Consider the following 17,747-nt stretch of genomic DNA (forward strand, 5'->3'; position numbering starts at 1 on the left):
TCCTGATGCGTCCTCCGGCCCCCGCGCCCCCCCCCCCCCGCCCCGCCTGGCCCTTAACCTTTACTCAGTTCATTCCCAGTATGTTAGTTTCTCCCAGGTCTTGTCTTTGTACTTTTTCTCTCCTTGCATTTTGACCAATACTGTGTTCTTAATCTGTGTTCAAAGCTCAGGCTCTTCTCCTGTTTCCAGTTTCTCCTTGGTGATTTATCTGACTTTGTGTTATCGCCTCTGGCCTCTGGAGCACAGCAGCTGCCGATAAATGCTGGATTACTGAATTATCTCCGCTTTCCATCAGGAGGCTGGCTGAAGCAGCTGAGTTCTAATTCTGTGGGTTTCTAAGCATCACAAACGGGCCCTGGCCCATGGTCAGCTGACAGCAGCCTCAGAATCAGCCAGAGCACCATTTCCTCCTCTTCTGTACCCCACCCTCGTCCTTTCTTCCTTGGCCCCAACAATAGATGGCGATGAGAACATTTGGCATTATTTTGGCCAGCATTCGGTTTATTTTCCTAACAACTCTCATTTTTCTGAGGTCAAGGAACCCTGGCTTCTGTCACTGACACAGCATTTCACAAAGACATCTGTCTGGAGGATGATGCATCTCTGTCCATAGGAATGTGGTTCTATTTTTAATTTCCTTGGGGAGAGCTCATTAGGTGGCAGGTAGTAAATACTAGGCTTTTAGAGGAGCAGAACCCGGTTGGAATCCAGGCTCCAGCGGGGTAAATATGGGCAAGTTCCCCGCTTGTCTGCATCTGAACAGTGAGGTGAATGTTACAGTTGCGAGAATGAGATGCGATTCTATATGTAAAGTGCTTTTCGCACTGCCTGATATAGAGGAAGCGCTCACTGACGGTTGGCTGATACCATGCGTGTGTGTCCCTCTTGTGAATTAGTGGCCTTGGGAAGAGGAAGTCAGTTCAGAGTTCAGAAGCTTCTATCTTTGATCAGTAAGACGGGGGTGGACTCCTACCCAAGTTGAATTGAGGACACAGTCCTTCAAGTCACCTGTCTCGTCTAGCTGTAAAGGAATTTATTTATTGGAGACTTTGGGGTTAAAAACATTGATCAGGTCCAAGCACTCAACATTATTAGCCTCTCTTATCTGTTTTCCACAGCAGCTCAGGCTGTCCATACAAAGACTGAATTTTCCGTAAGCCATGATATTTATTAAATACAATTGGTTTAATTCTTCTCATTTTTGTCTGATTATATCTGTTTGCCTTATTATATCTGTTTGCCTTATTATATCTGTTTGCCTTATTATATCTGTTTCCTGTCTCTGGTCCGCAGATGGTCTGGCAGGCGACAGTTTTATGCCAGTGTCCTCTCCAGAAATGCTTGTCAGGTGATAGAAAGCCAGTACTAAAGATTTTCTTGTCCCTTCTTCAAGTCGTCCTCAGATCTTAGGGCTGTGTCGAGGGAGCAAGGCTAAGACAGTCTTTGTACCTCTACTAACTTTGTCTTCTTTTCCAGGACCTACAAATCGAACGAGAGAGGAGTTCATACAATATATCTGGTGGTTGCACAGCCCTCATTGTGATTTGCCTTTTGGGGAAGCTGTACGTGGCAAATGCTGGGGACAGCAGGTAAGCAGATTAGCCCTCTGGTTCTTCCTAAGGTTCAATGCCTTCCTTTAATTTTTTAATCTTTTTTAAAAAGTGAAATGCTTAGAAATGAAATAATCCTGCTTGGGATTAGTTATTGAGAAAGATAAGCCTTCTATATCTGGATAGGAGTGCATTTAAGAAGACTCATCAGGAAGGTATTAAAAGATATGGGTGGTCTTCTCATTACTTGTCTGTAGTAGCAGTTCACGTATATATATATACTTGTGTTTAACCTAAACCAGTAGTGTCCAAATGTTTTTTGACTTCAAAACCTGATTTTCGATGAAAGCTTATTAGCAGGGACATAATAGAGAGAGAGACGAGGAGGGAGAGAGATGAGGAGGGAGGAAAGGGATTTGAATCAAATGGGTGTTTGGAGGGGCCCAGCGAGGACTCCCCAGCTAGTTCGTTTTCTACTCGGTAACTTTGCCCTGTGTCCCCTCCCAGAAGCCCAGGAGTGTCTCATTTTATGCATGTGCCCCTACAGCCTGCATTTTCCTCTCTTCTGGGTTCAACTGAGAGGAATTTGGGGCAAGAGATGGTGGTTAACCCTTACTCTATCCAGTATTACCAGAAATCAGATAGACTTGTGTTTTAATCTTCTTTTAAATGACTGATATGTGCTCACTTTAGGTATGGCCACATCTGTTATTTAGTCTATATTAAATTACAGGCTTTGTGAAAAGTGTTGTAATATGGATTATACATTTCTCCACCCCTTGAGTAACAAAATATGTTGGCCTTCTAGCAGGACTTTTTGCCAAAGGCTGACTCTTTATTATGAAAGCAGTCAAAGTACTGGACTCTAATCATGGTGTCCTAAGAGGATGATTGATTTCCCTTCACGGGCTGTGGTCTAAAGATGCTGTCATTCCTCCAGCTTCTTCCTCTGGGTCACATGCCTCTTCTCAACATCTCTGCTGGGTCTAGCCCTCCCGTGAGGTCGGACCCTCCCCTTCCCTGACTCCCTCAGGCAATCAGTGAATTCCAGAGAGCAGGAGAGCCTGAGGGAGTTTCCAGTCAAGCTAGTTAAGCGTCCTCTCCCTGTCTTGCCACTAAAGATTCTGGAGACCAAAGGACTGTGACCTGCCAACGCAGCAGTATTTGGAGTTTGAAGATTTTGGAAGGTCTGTTTATTTTTAAGGTTTATGTGGATTTCTGTTCTGCTCTCTCAGTTTCAATATAAAATTTTTCCAAGTAAGTGGAAGTGAGTATAAGATGCCGTTCTTATTTCATGGCTTCTATTCCCTAGTGGTCCTGGCAGGAGACAGACTCCAACTCACATGGATCAACTGAATGAAGGAGTGAAAGGGGACTGGCTAGGAGCATTGAGACCAGGAGGGCATTGAAGCCCCCTAGGCCTGCAGGGACCAGGGAGGAAATGCTACAGCCAAGCCCAGGAGAGGGGGCCACTGATGAGGGCCCCTAGGCAGGGGCCACAGGCGAGAATGGGAGGAAATACGCCGACTTCTACTCCTTCCTATCCCGCTTTCTCCTACCAGGGCCTCCCATTGGATGAGCCTGGCTGGAATGAGGGTCAGAGAGGTTGGTCAGCCAGGGCACAGACACAGGCCAAGGTTGCATCTCCAGGGTGGGGGGGGGCAAGCGGAAAATCACCAGCACATCTGCTGCCCCTCTTGCCCTCCCCAGGGTTGGAGCATCTTGAAAATAGGAATCGTCATCTCCTAGGGCCTTGTAAGGTACACACTGAGGAGCCGGCCTCTGAGCCCTTGTTCACTTCTGGATCTTGAGTTTGCTGGAGACAGATGGGCAAGTCAGGGGATGATTCCTTTCTGTTCTGTGTAAAACCGAATCGCTGATACAGCTTTTGCACTCATTATCACCTTTAGTCCTGATGTCTGGTTCCGTGTCTTTCGAAAAGAGTTTGCTTCCCTGGCCTTTCCAGTGATGAAGGTGGTGACCGCGTGCTTTGTTTCCGCCCCTCATGCCAGGGAAGCGTCTTTCACCAGAGGACCCCAGGCTCGGAAGGTAACCCAACTTCCATGCCCAGAGTATCTTTATGTTGGATTATGCCTTTCAGAGAAGGAGCTCCTCCCCAACGCCCTGCCCGCGTTTTTGAGCCCAGTTTCCTTCAAAGCTCTGAGCTCCCTGACAGAGCTGCCTCCCCAGCCAGCCAGGGCTTCAGCCCTACTTCCCAGAAGCTCAGTGCCCTGTCCAGGACCTTGTGTCCCACCCCACCCCCTTTTAAGTGCCAGTGTCTAGACCAGATCTTGATTTCCTCATCTATAAAAATGGTGATATTGGACTAAATATTAATTTCTAAACATTCTGGTATTCTAAAGATTGTCACTATGAGGTGTGACACTTTTGGAAAGTAAAGTAGTGCTCTAAAGGTTGATCTTTTGGTTATTTTATCTTTCTTAGAATCAGTTTTTGAAATTGTCAAGTAACTGAAGTTCTTATGTTTCTAAGTGTCCACATAAGTATGATGTTTTACATGTTATTCCTAAGTTGAAAAGCTTAACAGGTGCTTTTGTCCTTATTAAAGCTGTAAAGCACACCCCCCCTCCCCACCAACTGCACAAATTATTTTATGAGAAAACAGCATCTCTAAAACCTAATCAGCTTAATTACATTTGTAGTATTCTGGCCCCAGTATCCAGATATGAATTTGGGGTTTTACGGCTGACGGGTTGGGTTTGCTGTTCACTTATGGGTCATATGTCATGGAGAAACGTAAGAGGAGTATGAGTTTGTATTGTATGCACTGTCCAAAAAATAACTTGTAGAGCACTTATTAGTTAGTGTATTTTCAGCTCTTGTATAAAGAATACATATTTGATATCACCTTATGTAGGATCATTGCCTAGTTTATATACTAATAACATAGGTGTTTGTGTTTACAAATATATTCAGTTCTTCCCAAGAAACAGCAGCTAAGTGATTTTTTATCAGACCTACGTAAATGTAGATCCATTATGACTTATGGACAAGTAGTCGTGAATCCAAGGGCTCAGTTTAAACAAATGGTCAGGCCAACAGAGAATTGTGACAACAGAGTCCTGATTACTTGCTAATTTTTCTTCTGTACTGTCAGATATTGGCTGCCCATCTGTTTGCTTTAAATCTTGACAATTTTGAGAGTGAAGCAAATCTTTGTCATAGATCACTACCCCATAATTATTTACACTTAGGAAAAAAGAACCTTTGCACTGGTTTGATTTGGAAACTACTTGTGGTCAGGAACTGTTTTTTTGTTCGTTTGTTTTCAAATTTTTATTTTTTTATACAGCAGGCTCTTATTATTATCCATTTTATACATATCAGCGTATATATGTCAATCCCAATCCCCCAATTCATCCCCCCCACCCACTGCCACTTCCCCCCACTTGGTGTCCATACGTTTGTTCTCTGCATCTGTGTCTCTATTTCTGCCCTGCAAACCAGTTCATCTGTACCATTTTTCTAGGTTCCACATATATGCATTAATATACAATAGTTGTTTTTCTCTTTTTAACTTACTTCACTCTGTATGACAGTCTCTAGATGCACCCACATCTCTACAAATGACCCAATTTCATTCCTTTCTATGGCAGAGTAATATTCCTTTGTATATATGTACCACATCTTCTTTATCCATTCATCTGTCAGTGGGCATTTAGGTTGCTTGCGTGACCTGGCTATTATAAATAGTGCTGCAGTGAACACTGGTGTGCATGTATCTTTTTGAATTATGGTTTTCTCTGGGTATATGCCTAGTAGTGGGATTGCTGGGTCATATGGTAATTCTATTTTTAGTTTTTTAAGGAACCTCCATACTGTTCTCCGTAGTGGCTGTATCAATTTACATTCCCACCAACAGTGCAAGAGGGTTCCCTTTTCTCCACACCCTCTCCAGCATTGTTTGTAGATTTTCTGATGATGCCCATTCTAACTGGTGTGAGGTGATACCTCACTGTAGTTTTGATCTGCATTTCTCTAATAATTAGTGATGTTGAGCAGCTTTTCACGTGCTTCTTGGCCATCTGTATGTCTTCTTTGTAGAAATGTCTATTTAGGTCTTCTGCCCATTTTTGGATCGGGTTGTTTGTTTTCTTAATGTTGAGCTGCATGAGCTGTTTATGTATTTTGGAAATTAATCCTTTGTCCATTGATTCGTTTGCAAATATTTTCTCCCATCTGAGGGTTGTCTTTTCGTCTTGTTTGTAGTTTCCTTTGCTTTGCAAAAGCTTTGAAGTTTCATTAGGTCCCATTTGTTTATTTTTGGTTTTATTTCCATTACTCTAGGAGGTGGACCAAAAAAGATCTTGCTGTGATTTATGTCAAAGAGTGTTCTTCCTATGTTTTCCTCTAAGAGTTTTATAGTGTCCAGTCTTACATTTAGGTCTCTAATCCATTTTGAGCTTATTTTTATGTATGGTGTTAGGGAGTGTTCTAATTGCATTCTTTTGCATGTAGCTGTCCAGTTTTCCCAGCACCACTTATTGAAGAGACTGTCTTTTCTCCATTGTATATCCTCGCCTCCTTTGTCATAGATTAGTTGACCATAGGCACGTGGGTTTATCTCTGGGCTTTCTATCCTATTCCATTGATCTATATTTCTGTTTTTGTGCCAGTACCATATTGTCTTGATTACTGTCGCTTTGTAGTATAGTGTGAAGTCAGGGAGTCTGATTCCTCCACCTCTGTTTTTTTCCCTCAAGACTGCTTTGGCTATTCGGGGTCTTTTGTGTCTCCATACAAATTTTAAGATTTTTTCTTCTAGTTCTGTAAAAAAGGCCACTGGTAATTTGATAGGGATTGCATTGAATCTGTAGATTGCTTTGGGTAGTAGAGTCATTTTCACAATATTGATTCTTCCAATCCAAGAGCATGGTATATCTCTCCATCTGTTTGTATCATCTTTAATTTCTTTCATCAGTGTCTTACAGTTTTCTACATACAGGTCTTTTGTCTCCCTAGGTAGGTTTATTCCTAGGTATTTTATTCTTTTTGTTGCAGTGGTAAATGGGGTTGTTTCCTTAATTTCTCTTTCAGATTTTTCATCATCACTGTATAGGAATGCAAGAGATCTCTGTGCATTAATTTTATATCCTGCTACTTTACCAAATTCATTGATTAGCTCTAGTAGTTTTCTGGTGGCATCTTTAGGATTCTCTGTGTATAGTGTCATGTCATCTGCAAACAGTCACAGTTTTACTTCTTCTTTTCCAATTTGTATTCCTTTTTCTTCTCTGACTGCTGTGGCTAGGACTTCCAAAACTATGCTGAATGAGAGTGGCGAGAATGGACATCTTTGTCTTCTTCCTGATCTTAGAGGAAATGCTTTCAGTTTTTCACCACTGAGAATGATATTTGCTGTGGGTTTGTCATATATAGCTTTTATTATGTTGAGGTAGGTTCCCTCTGTGCCCACTTTCTGGAGAGTTTTTATCGTAAATTGGTGTTAAATTTTGTCAAAAGCTTTTTCTGCATCTATTCAGATGATCGTATGGTATTTATTCTTCAGTTTGTTAATACAGTGTATCACATTGATTGATTTGTGTATACTGAAGAATCCTTGCATCCCTGGGATAAGTCCCACTTGATCATGGTGTATGATCCTTTTAATGTGTTGTTGGATTCTGTTTGCTAGTATTTTGTTGAGGATTTTTGCATCTATGTTCATCAGTGATATTGGTCTGTAATTTTCTTTTTTTGTAGTATCTTTATCTGGTTTTGCTATCAGGGTGATGGTGGCCTCATAGAATGAGTTTGGTAGTGTTCCTTCCTCTGCAGTTTTTTGGAAGAGTTTGAGAAGAATGTGTGTTAGCTCCTCTCTAAATGCTTTATAGAATTCACCTGTGAAGCTGTCTGGTCCTGGCCTTTTGTTTGTTGGAAGATTTTTAATTACAGTTTCAGTTTCATTACTTGTGATTGATCTGTTCATATTTTCTATTTCTTCCTGGTTCACTCTTGGAAGGTTATACCTTTCTAAGACTTTGTCCATTTCTTCCAGGTTGTCCATTTTATTGGCATAGAGTTGCTTGTAGTAGTCTCTTAGGATGCTTTGTATTTCTGCGGTGTCTGTTGTAACTTCTCCTTTTTCATTTCTAATTTTATTGATTTGAGTCCTCTCCCTCTTTCTGTTGATGAGTCTGTCTAATGGTTTATCAATTTTGTTTATCTTCTCAAAGAACCAGCTTTTAGTTTTATTGATCTTTGCTCTTGTTTTCTTTGTTTCTATTTCATTTATTTCTGCTCTGATCTTTATGATTTCTTTCCTTCTGCTAACTTTGGGTTTTGTTTGTTCTTCTTTCTCTAGTTCCTTTAGGTGTAAGGTTAGATTGTTTATTTGAGACTTTTCTTGTTTCTTGAGGTAGGCTTGTATTGCTGTTGACTTCCCGCTTAGAACTGCTTTTGCTGCATCCCCTAGGTTTTGGATCATCGTGTTTTCTTTGTCATTTGTTTCTAGGTATTTTTTGATTTCCTTTTTGATTTCTTCAGTGATCTCTTGGTTATTTAGTAACATATTGTTTAGCCTCCATGTGTTTGGTTTTTTTGCATTATTTTCCCTGTAATTGATTTCTGATCTCATTGCATTGTGGCCAGAAAAGATGCTTGATATGATTTCAATTTTCTGAAATTTACTGAGGCTTGATTTGTGACCCAAGATGTGATCTATCCTGGAGAATGTTCCGTGCACACTTGAGAAGAAAGTGTAATCTGCTGTTTTTGGATGGAAAGTCCTATAAATATCAATTAAATCTTTCTGGTCTGTTTTGTCATTTGAAGCTTGTGTTTCCGTATTAATTTTCTGTTTTGATGATCTGTCCATTGGTGAATGTGAGGTGTTAAAGTCCCCCACTATTATTGTGTTACTGTCGATTTCCTCTTTTATACCTGTTAGCAGTTGCCTTATGTATTGAGGTGCTCCTATGTTGGGTGCATATATATTTAAAATTGTTATATTTTCTTCTTGGATTGATCCCTTGATCGTTATGTAGTGTCCTTCCTCGTCTCTTGTAACATTCTTTATTTTAAAGTCTATTTTATCTGATATGAGTATTGCTACTCCAGCTTTCTTTTGATTTCCATTTGCATGGAATATCTTTTTCCATCCCCTCACTTTCAGTCTGTATGTGTCCCTAGGTCTGATGTGGGTCTCTTGTAGACAGCATATATATGGGTGTTGTTTTTGTATGTATTCAGTGAGCCAGTGTCTTTTGGTTGGAGCATTTAATCCATTCATGTTTAAGGTAATTATCAACATGTATTTTCGTATTACCATTTTCTTAATTGTTATGGGTTTGTTTTTGTAGATCCTTTTCTTCTCTTGTGTTTCCCACTTAAAGAAGTTCCTTTAGCATTTATTGTAGAGCTGGTTTGGTGGTGCTGAATTCTCTTAGCTTTTGCTTGTCTGTAAACTTCTGATTTCTCCATTGAATCTGAATGAGATCCTTGCCAGGTAGAGTAATCTTGGTTGTAGGTTCTTCCCTTTCATCACTTTAAATATGTCATGCCACTCCCTTCTGGCTTGTAGAGTTTCTGGTGAGAAATCAGCTGTTAACCTTCTGGGAGTTCACTTGTGTGTTATTTATCATTTTTCCCTTGCTGCTTTCAGCAATTTTTCTTGGTCTTTAATTTTTGTCAGTTTGATTACTGTGTGTTTTGGCGTGTTTCTCTTTGGGTTTATCCTGCCTGGGAGTCTCTGCACTTCCTGGACTTGGGTGGCTATTTCCTTTCCCAGGTTAGGGAAGTTTTCGACTATAATCTCTTCAAATATTTTCTCAGGTCCTTTCTGTCTCTCTTCTCCTTCTGGGACCCCTATAATGCAAGTGTTGTTGCGTTTAATGTTGTCCCAGAGGTGTCTTAGACTGTCTTCGTTTCTTTTCATTCTTTTTTCTTTATTTTGTTCCGTGGCAGTGAATTCCACCATTCTGTCTTCCAGGTTACTTATTCGTTCTTCTGCCTCAGTTATTCTGCTATTGATTCCTTCTAGTGTGTTTTTCATTTCAGTTATTGTATTATTCATCTCTCTTTGTTTGCTCTTTAATTCTTCTAGGTCTTTGTTAAACATTTCTTGCATCTTCTCGATCTTTGCCTCCATTCTTTTTCTGAGGTCCTGGATCATCTTCGCTATCATTATTCTGAATTCTTTTTCTGGAAGGTTGCCTGTCTCCACTTCATTTAGTTGTTTTTCTGGGGTTTTATGTTGTTCCTTCATCTGGTACATAGCCCTTTGCCTTTCCATCTTGTCTATCTTTCTGTGAATGTGGTTTCTGTTCCACAGGCTGCAGGATTGTAGTTCTTGCTTCTGCTCTCTGCCCTCTGGTGGATGAGGCTTTCTAAGAGGCTTGTGCAAATTTCCTGATGGGAGAGACTGGTGGTGGCTAGAGCTGGGTGTTGCTCTGGTGGGCAGAGCTCAGTAAAACTTTAATCCCCTTGTCTGCTGATGGCTGGGGCTGAGTTCCCTCTTTGTTGGTTGTTTGGCGTGAGGTGACCCAACACTGGAGCCTACCCAGGCTCTTTGGTGGGGCTAATGGTGGACTCTGGGAGGGCTCACACCAAGGAGTACTTCCCAGAACTTCTGCTGCCAGTGTCCTTGTCCTTACGGTGAGACACAGCCACCCCCCACCTCTGCAGGAGACCCTCCAACACCAGCAGATGGGTCTGCTTCAGTCTCCTATGGGGTCATTGCTCCTTCCCCTGGGTCCTGATGTGCACACTACTTTTTGTGTGCCCTCCGAGAGTGGAGTCTCTGTTTCCCTCAGTCCTGTCCAAGTCCTGCAATGAAATCCCGCTGGCCTTCAAAGTCTGATTCTCTAGGAATTCCTCCTCCTGTTGCAGGACACCCAGGTTGGGAAGCCTGACGTGGTGCTCAGAACCTTCACTGCAGTGGGTGGACTTCTGTGGTATAAGTGTTCTCCAGTTTGTGAGTCACCCACCCAGCCGTTATACGATTTGATTGTATTGTGATTGCACCCCTCCCACTGTCTCATTGTGGCTTCTCCTTTGTCTTTGTATGTGGGGTATCTTTTTTGGTGAGTTCCAGTGTCTTCCTGTCAATGATCATTCAGCAGTTAGTTGTGATTCTGGTGCTCTCTCAAGAGGGAGTGAGAGCACGTCCTTCTGTTCCACCATCTTGAACCAATCTCGGAACTGTTTTTTAAGCTGCTTTGTGAGCTGTGAATCATCTGATTTACCATCAGGGGCATGTGTGCTTGGGGGTTGTATTCAGGAGAAGCTTCCTGATGCTCTATGCGCCTTACTGGTTTCTGAGTCAAGGACCACCCTCGGTGTGGGATGGTCCATAGTGATGCCAGGTGATACAGCCTGGGACAGCCTTGCACTCCTCTCCGCAACCAAGGTAACCAGCCACAGACGGTCGTGAGAGAACTACTTGATGCAGCCAGTTGCTTTATTTTTCCCAGTCAAAAGCAGCCAACTCAACACCTAGGGGATCATAAGGGACTAGGCAAGAAGCAGATGGTGGGCGGTTTTTTCACTTCAAGCAAAAATGAACTGGTGGCATGCAGATGTCATGCAAAACAATGTGTAAACCGTCACCCGTTGTATTTGAGTCATCCACTCCTTCGGGCCCTGAGTGATTCTTCAGTTTAAGAAGATGCTTTGACTGCATTTTGGAAGATAATTCCATTTCATTTCTGGAGCGCTAAGGCACTGAGGAGGCAAAGCCATTACCACTTATTTCAAACAGTGTCTAAAGGTTTGGCAGCTGAGACTAGGTGAACTCATTTAGAGTAAAGAAGACCATTTAAGGTTTGGTAAGTTCATGATTCCACTCTTGCCAGATTGAGGTAGCAGCAGCAGTAAGACAGATAATAAGTGCTAGGTACATGTTAAATACTCTAAAAGACAATCATATTTGGTTCTCTCAGCAATTTAGTGAGAAGTAGGCATTGTTAATACCAGGTAAATGTACTGAAGCACATTGAGGTGAAGGGATTTTCCCAAGGTCCCACAGCTACTAAGGAACAGGGCTGCCATCCCTCTCACGAATGAAAGTCAGAGCACCAAGTTCTCAGTCAATGCCCTGTACCCGGGGGTGTCCCATCCATGCTAAGACTCACGCAGTGTTTTTGTTTCTCGCATTTTAATGTCTCTAAAATGAACAGTTTCTAACTTTTTTTCTTTACTGTCTTCATGTAAAGTAATGACATACCTTATGATCAATGGCATCTTTAATTTCACATAAAATGGTTTATGGGGTGTAGTTGAGGGGATGGTTGCATTTAGAAGCTATTTTAAATGCACTGCAGTCGTGAAGCATGTAAGCTTTGGGTGGTCCAATTTATTCATTGATGATATAGGCAATGCCCCTTCCTCAAACTGAGGGCTGCCATTCCCTTACCAAAGGTCCCAGGGTTCTCTGAGAACATGTTAGATTTTGCATTTTCATTTTGATGGTGATCAGAATAACAGCATTTTCTGGATCTTCTGCCTGTCTTATAAATGATAACTGCCATGAATTCGGACCCCCATTTTGTCTTGCTTACCATTTCTCTGTCAGCCAAGGGTATGTAGACTTTTTCAAGATCAGTGACAGGAATCCAAGGAATACAGGGCCATCTTTTTGAGGATTCTCCTAGGAAAAGGCTGCAAAGGTTCAGTGTGTCTGTGAAGCAACTCTGAATAAAAAGCGGTCCACAGATCATCCTTAAAACAAAGCCAGTAGTACCAGCCAGGATGGTTTTCTTTTATGTCTCTTTTCCTCGTTTTCAGTTTTCCAGAATTACCCTCATGCAAGTAAAAGCTTTCCATGTGCATTCGCAGGTGAATTCCTCTGGCCAAGTCTGAATTTTCTTGCGGATAGGAGCTAGGTATTAAACAAGACTTACATTTCTAGATTGAAAACCAATTACACATCTCACACGTCGACCCTTCACTAGTGGTAGGATAATGAAACTGTGTAACTGCTTCCGACCCAAGGAAATGCAAAAAACTGTTCTTTCCATTTTATGAGCGTGGATATCAATGGCCAGCGCAGAACCTTTCTGAAACTGCTTATTGCTAACAAGTGGTTCATCTATCCACACCTGCCAGGGAGCTGTTTCTTTGATAGTAGCCTTCCTCTGAGTTCAGAATAGATTTGATCTTCCTCCATCGACTACATTAAGTTCACCACAACTCTCACTTTCTTTGCCAAATGTCTGAAAAATGGAGCAGAAAGAAACCATAATTTACCACCATTCTGTACTATGAAAGTTGAGGTGTTGTTTGGCCCTTTTTCTTCATGTACCCCCACCCCGCCCATCTTTTTTAGTATATATTTACATAATCCCTTAGCTATACCCATAACCTGCAGAAGGGACTAGCAGAAAGAAAATATTGCTCTCAGATGATCACAAATACACGCAAAGATGTGGAGACCACGTGATGGCTCAAAACAACAGTCTTTACTTTTCCTATCAAGCCACTCGCTGTCAACGCAGAGGGCACTAAAGAGGCCCTTCTCTCTCTGGATTTCCTCCTTTTCTCTTCTTTCTGACACCCCTTGGCCTAAATCAGTGGTTCTCAAGGGGTGGTCCCCAAACCAGCAGCAGTAGCAACTGTTAAAAAAGTAACTTTTTGTTAGAAAAGCAAATCCTAGGGCTCTACCCCTGACCTACTAGATCAGAAACCCAGGGATGGGACCCAGCGCTCTGTGTTAGAGCAGCCCTCCAGGTGATTTTGCTGTGTGGAAGAACCACTGCTTTAAAGTCTGAGGAGCCAGGAAGGAGCCAGTCTGTACTCAGGGTATAAAAATCATAGCTGTTCCTGGCCTGAGCCTAAAGCATCAAACTTTGAACCCTGTCAAGCATCTATCAGCCTCCACTGCAGCCACATACCACACGCAGGGGAGCTTCTATGGCGATGTTTCCGCCCCAGTGCTATCCCACACGGGTGGAGGGGCCCCGCCTGCACCACTGTCAGCTGTCTGCACATTCCTTCTTGCCATCCTGATTTTATACAACGTAGGTCCATTTCTTCGAAAAGTGGGAGCTGGGGTAAGGATTTCTTGCATGATCTAGCTCTTCATCTCAGACGCCCGCTGACTGCTGGGAGGTTCTGAAGCCCCCATCCCACTGTACACCAGGCTATTGCTCCCTTATCTGAAATGGATCAGATGTGCTCCTGTGTGGACTTTTGGTCCCTTGTTGGGCCCCTGGGAGAGTGTAGTTCTGGCTGTGGTTCCCTATCCCAACCAAGTATGCTCTTAACAACCTCCCTTTGCTCCTAGCCCACTGAGGGGCTGGGCTAGGGAGTCTCATGGACTTGGTGGAAATGGAGTCTTTGCACTTAACAAACATTGGCATGAGATGATTGTGGTCAAGATAGTGACCTTATCTATCCCTGGCTGCTAAGATAGGAAACAGTGGCTCAGTGACAGGAAGGAACTTTCTAGTGGAGAACCCCAAGGCTTTATCTGTGGGCCGTTCTAGCCTACACCAAAAATTTCAACACCTAACCACATAATTTGCTGATGATGTGAAACCAGGTAAGATGAACTAGCAAGATTCAAAAATACCTTTAGTGCCTGGGAAGGTGAGCTAAACCTAACCGGTGGAAGTTTAACCACAGTCGAGGTAAAGTGTAACATCTGTTGAGGGTGGGGCGGGGTTATCTAGCAGAATAGCAGAATCAAGGATTGAAGCTTATCAATGGTTTTAGTTTATCAATTGTAAAAAAAAAAAAACAAAACAAAAAAAACACACTTAAAAAGGTATTTTAGTGGACAGTAGATTCAGTCTGGTCAGTAGTGTGATGTAGACGGTAGAACCTAATGTCATCATAGGCTGCAGCATTTGCAGTATAAGGCAAATAACAACTAAGGTTTTGGTTGGCTTACTTTGTCCTAAGCACAGTTTCTAGTTTCTAGGGCTTTACCTGAATAACCTAACTCATCCTCACACCAACCCAAAGTACTATTATTAGTCTCATTTTACACATGAAGTTCCTCTCTAGGTGACACAGTTCAGCCGGGGCATGAATGAGCAGTAGCCCTCCAAAGAGAAACCTGAGTGGTGAAGGGGTTTGGAACCGTGTTTGGAGGAATGAGAAAAACTCAAACAAATGAACGCACATTGTAAATCAGCTATACTTCAGTAAAATTGGAAAAAAAGAAAAATCAAACAAAACTCAAACAGAGTTTTTTCAGCCACGTGAAAAGATAACTTGTGTTGCTGTGAAAGAGATCCTTAGGTATTTGTCAGATACGGGGGAGAGTGGTAAGGCTTGCTCTCCATGAGTCTGGGACAGAGGTGACAGCCACAGGCGAACAGGGTGGTGGTTAAGAGCAGGCTCCTGGGTTGAATCTTGGCTCTACTTCTAGTTGTACCTGACCTTTGGCCAATCTCATGTTTTCTTTGCCTCAGTTTTGTCATCTGTAAATGAAGATGGTGAGGGTATCCACTTCCCAGGTGAGGATTAGATGAGCAGGTGAGTGGAAGGCTCTTAGCGCAGGGCCGGGGCCGCAGTAGCCGCTCATTGTAACAGTGAACTGCTGTTATCGTTATCGTACTCAATACGAGCTCAGCGAGCCCTGTCCAGAGAGGCAGTGAGCTGACACAGAAAACGGTAGGTTCTCTCTTAGAAAAATATTTGTGCATCACTGTATAACTACCTGGCAAGGATGTTGGACTAAATAATTTGATTTTTCATGGTCCCCATTAAGCACTAGGTTTCTGTGACTTCAGGAGTATCTAAAAAGTACTGTGACTGTTTTCATTTTTCCTTCTTTTTATAAGAGTTTAATCTCATGCTTTGTATAAGGAGAGGTACAAATATTTCCTGCTGTATGATGGGCTATCTGGTAGGCTGAGTGCGGAAACAATAGGCCCTCAAATTCACTGGCCTAGAAAAGCAGTGGCTTTGTCTCTTTCAGGCATGCAGGCACCTAGGATGAAGGAGGTCTGTCATCTTTACACTTGGCCTCCAAGGTCACTGGGGGCATCTCCCCAGCAAGAGCATGGAGGGACCCCTCAGGAAAGGTTTTAATGGCCCCGGCATAGAAGAGGCACACATCACATCTGCATGCTTCCCACTGGGTAGAATTCAGGTTCATGGCCATCCTGAGAAACAAGACTCCTGGGAAATGTAGTAGTCTATAAATTACGTCTTCAGGCCCAAGGGAATTTTTTTGGATCAACATTTTGGAAGATTCAGCCACCACTGGGGCATTGAGAAGGGAACTCACATTAGGTTTAATAGGTGATGGTGTCTTTATTCATCGTTGTTACATTTTTTTCCCATGGACCTGATGAAACGTGGATGTCATCTTTAAAGCCCCCAAACCAATGGTCTCTTTTGTTACTTTAATTCTGTCATTGTCAGTTTTAAAAGAGCTGCAGTAAGTTCAGCTTAAATTGTCAGGCAGTGAAGAAATAGCTGTCTCACTATGATCCGCTTTCATCTTGCAGAAAAACACATTTGAGTCATAAAAAAGCCTACAAGTAAACAGCATACCAAATATTTGTCTTTAGAAAGTTCCTCATAGAAAGCAGTACTCATTTCATGCTAAAGAAAGAAGGTTGTATTAAGCAGGTAGGACATGACTGTAGTGCTGTCTTAACACCTTCTGTTCCTTTGAGGTTATTTTTAAATTCTTAGTTATGTTGTTGAGGTTTTTAAGTGACATACCAGTTCAGTTTAAGAGTGTAGCCTCTTTTCTGCTGTCAAACTGCAGTTCTTCAGTGTTTTATTTGGGCACATCTCCTCTTCCTGATGTTATCCTTAATAGAGTCGAAATAATGACTATAGATGGATCATTTATAAATACATCTCAGTCCATCTTAAGTTTATTTATGTTAAACTTGTACAATTCATTGTGTGTGTATTATACAGTCAGAGACCCAAAGTAATGCGGTGTGAAGGGTAAGTGCAGGTGTTAGGATAAGCCCTCAGCTTTAATGAGTGGAGGCTGCCTTGGGTTAAAGGGGGAAACTCCAGCACACATGGGATTATGTTCTTTGACTTCAAGAATGACATTGACATGAGGGTACTTCACAGGTCAAAATCCATTGCTACAGAGTTATGCAGGTAGACCCACTTGCTTTATTATTCCATAGGGTCACTGTCGTGGTTGTGAATAGTGCTTGAAAACTTGGTTGGCGATGGGGTCATTTGTAGTATGGATGTTTGTAGTGGGACACTACTCGTTTTTGTTAACTGTGAGCCTCATTGAACTGTTATCAGTAGGAAATGGTATATGTACGTCTTTCATGTGTCATGACAGGGTGTTTCTATTCACTGAGCAGTCCCTCGTGGGGTGCAGTGTATGGTTATCTGGTAGTTAGTTGGCTCTGGGGAATTCACTGGACAAGATGGGCATTTAACCTTCAACTTTGCCCTCGCTTGTGTGAGTAAGTCCGCAGACTCCCCAGGACCAAAGGTGGTTTGGCTGTTTAGTGGCGAGAAGGGAGGAAGGGAGGTGTCATCCCCTGGAAGAGAGCTGGTATTGTGGCGATACCGCATGGCGAGGTGGGATGAGCCTGGGATACTGGGGTTTACAAGAGCCAGACCTCACCCTTTCAGACAACATCTCAGCTTTCCTGCTGTGGAAGGGGCTGGTTCCCACTCTTCAGGACCCCATGCAGGTCAGAGATACCATGTGTAAGGCACAGGGACTGAGTACAGCAGGTGGGCATTCCTTCATTCACCAGATCTGTGTTGAGTCCCCACCTCTTCATGGTGCCTGCACTGTCATAGGCATAAACAAAACCCCCTGTCCTCATGGGGCTTACAGACTCGTCGGCAAAACAGGTAGTAAGCAAGGTGAATAGTGAAATGTTGAGTACGCTAGATGGTGATGATTGCTAGAGAGAAAAAATAGGACAAGAGAAGGGCTCAGTAGTTACAGGCGGGGTTGTAGTTTCAGATGGGAAACCAATGAAAACATCACTGAGGAAGAGGCTTTTGAGTAAAGGTCTGAAGGAGGTAAGGCACGAGCTGAGCAGATATTGGGGGAATGCGTGCTGGCAGACAAAATAGCAAAGGCCTTTGAGCCAGGAATGTGCCTTTTAGTAGATGAGGGTGGGAGAGAAATGTACAGAGTAAGAGACGGGTAGGGGTGAAGCAGGGAGGTGCCGGCAGGGCCCAGCGAACCTGGTTTCTAGTTTGACTCTTCAAATAACTGAGCCATTTCCCTGGCTCTAGTTTCTTTCTTCTTCTTTTTTTTTTTTTTTTTTTTTTTTT

At 42.6% G+C, this 17,747-nt stretch overlaps 1 protein-coding gene across 1 annotated transcript in view; it reads left to right on the forward strand.

Annotated features, from left to right (window-relative positions):
- The window catches only part of PPM1H (protein phosphatase, Mg2+/Mn2+ dependent 1H), a 261,969-nt gene that overhangs the window by 129,579 nt on the left and 114,643 nt on the right, over positions 1-17,747 (forward strand). The window contains exon 4 of the mRNA XM_007450186.1: positions 1,477-1,589. Coding sequence (XP_007450248.1) covers positions 1,477-1,589 — 113 coding nt within the window. The remainder of the gene's footprint in view (positions 1-1,476; positions 1,590-17,747) is intronic.

This window comes from Lipotes vexillifer, unplaced genomic scaffold (genome assembly GCF_000442215.2).
Source record: "Lipotes vexillifer unplaced genomic scaffold, Lipotes_vexillifer_v1.1 scaffold837, whole genome shotgun sequence".
NCBI lineage: Eukaryota > Metazoa > Chordata > Mammalia > Artiodactyla > Lipotidae > Lipotes > Lipotes vexillifer.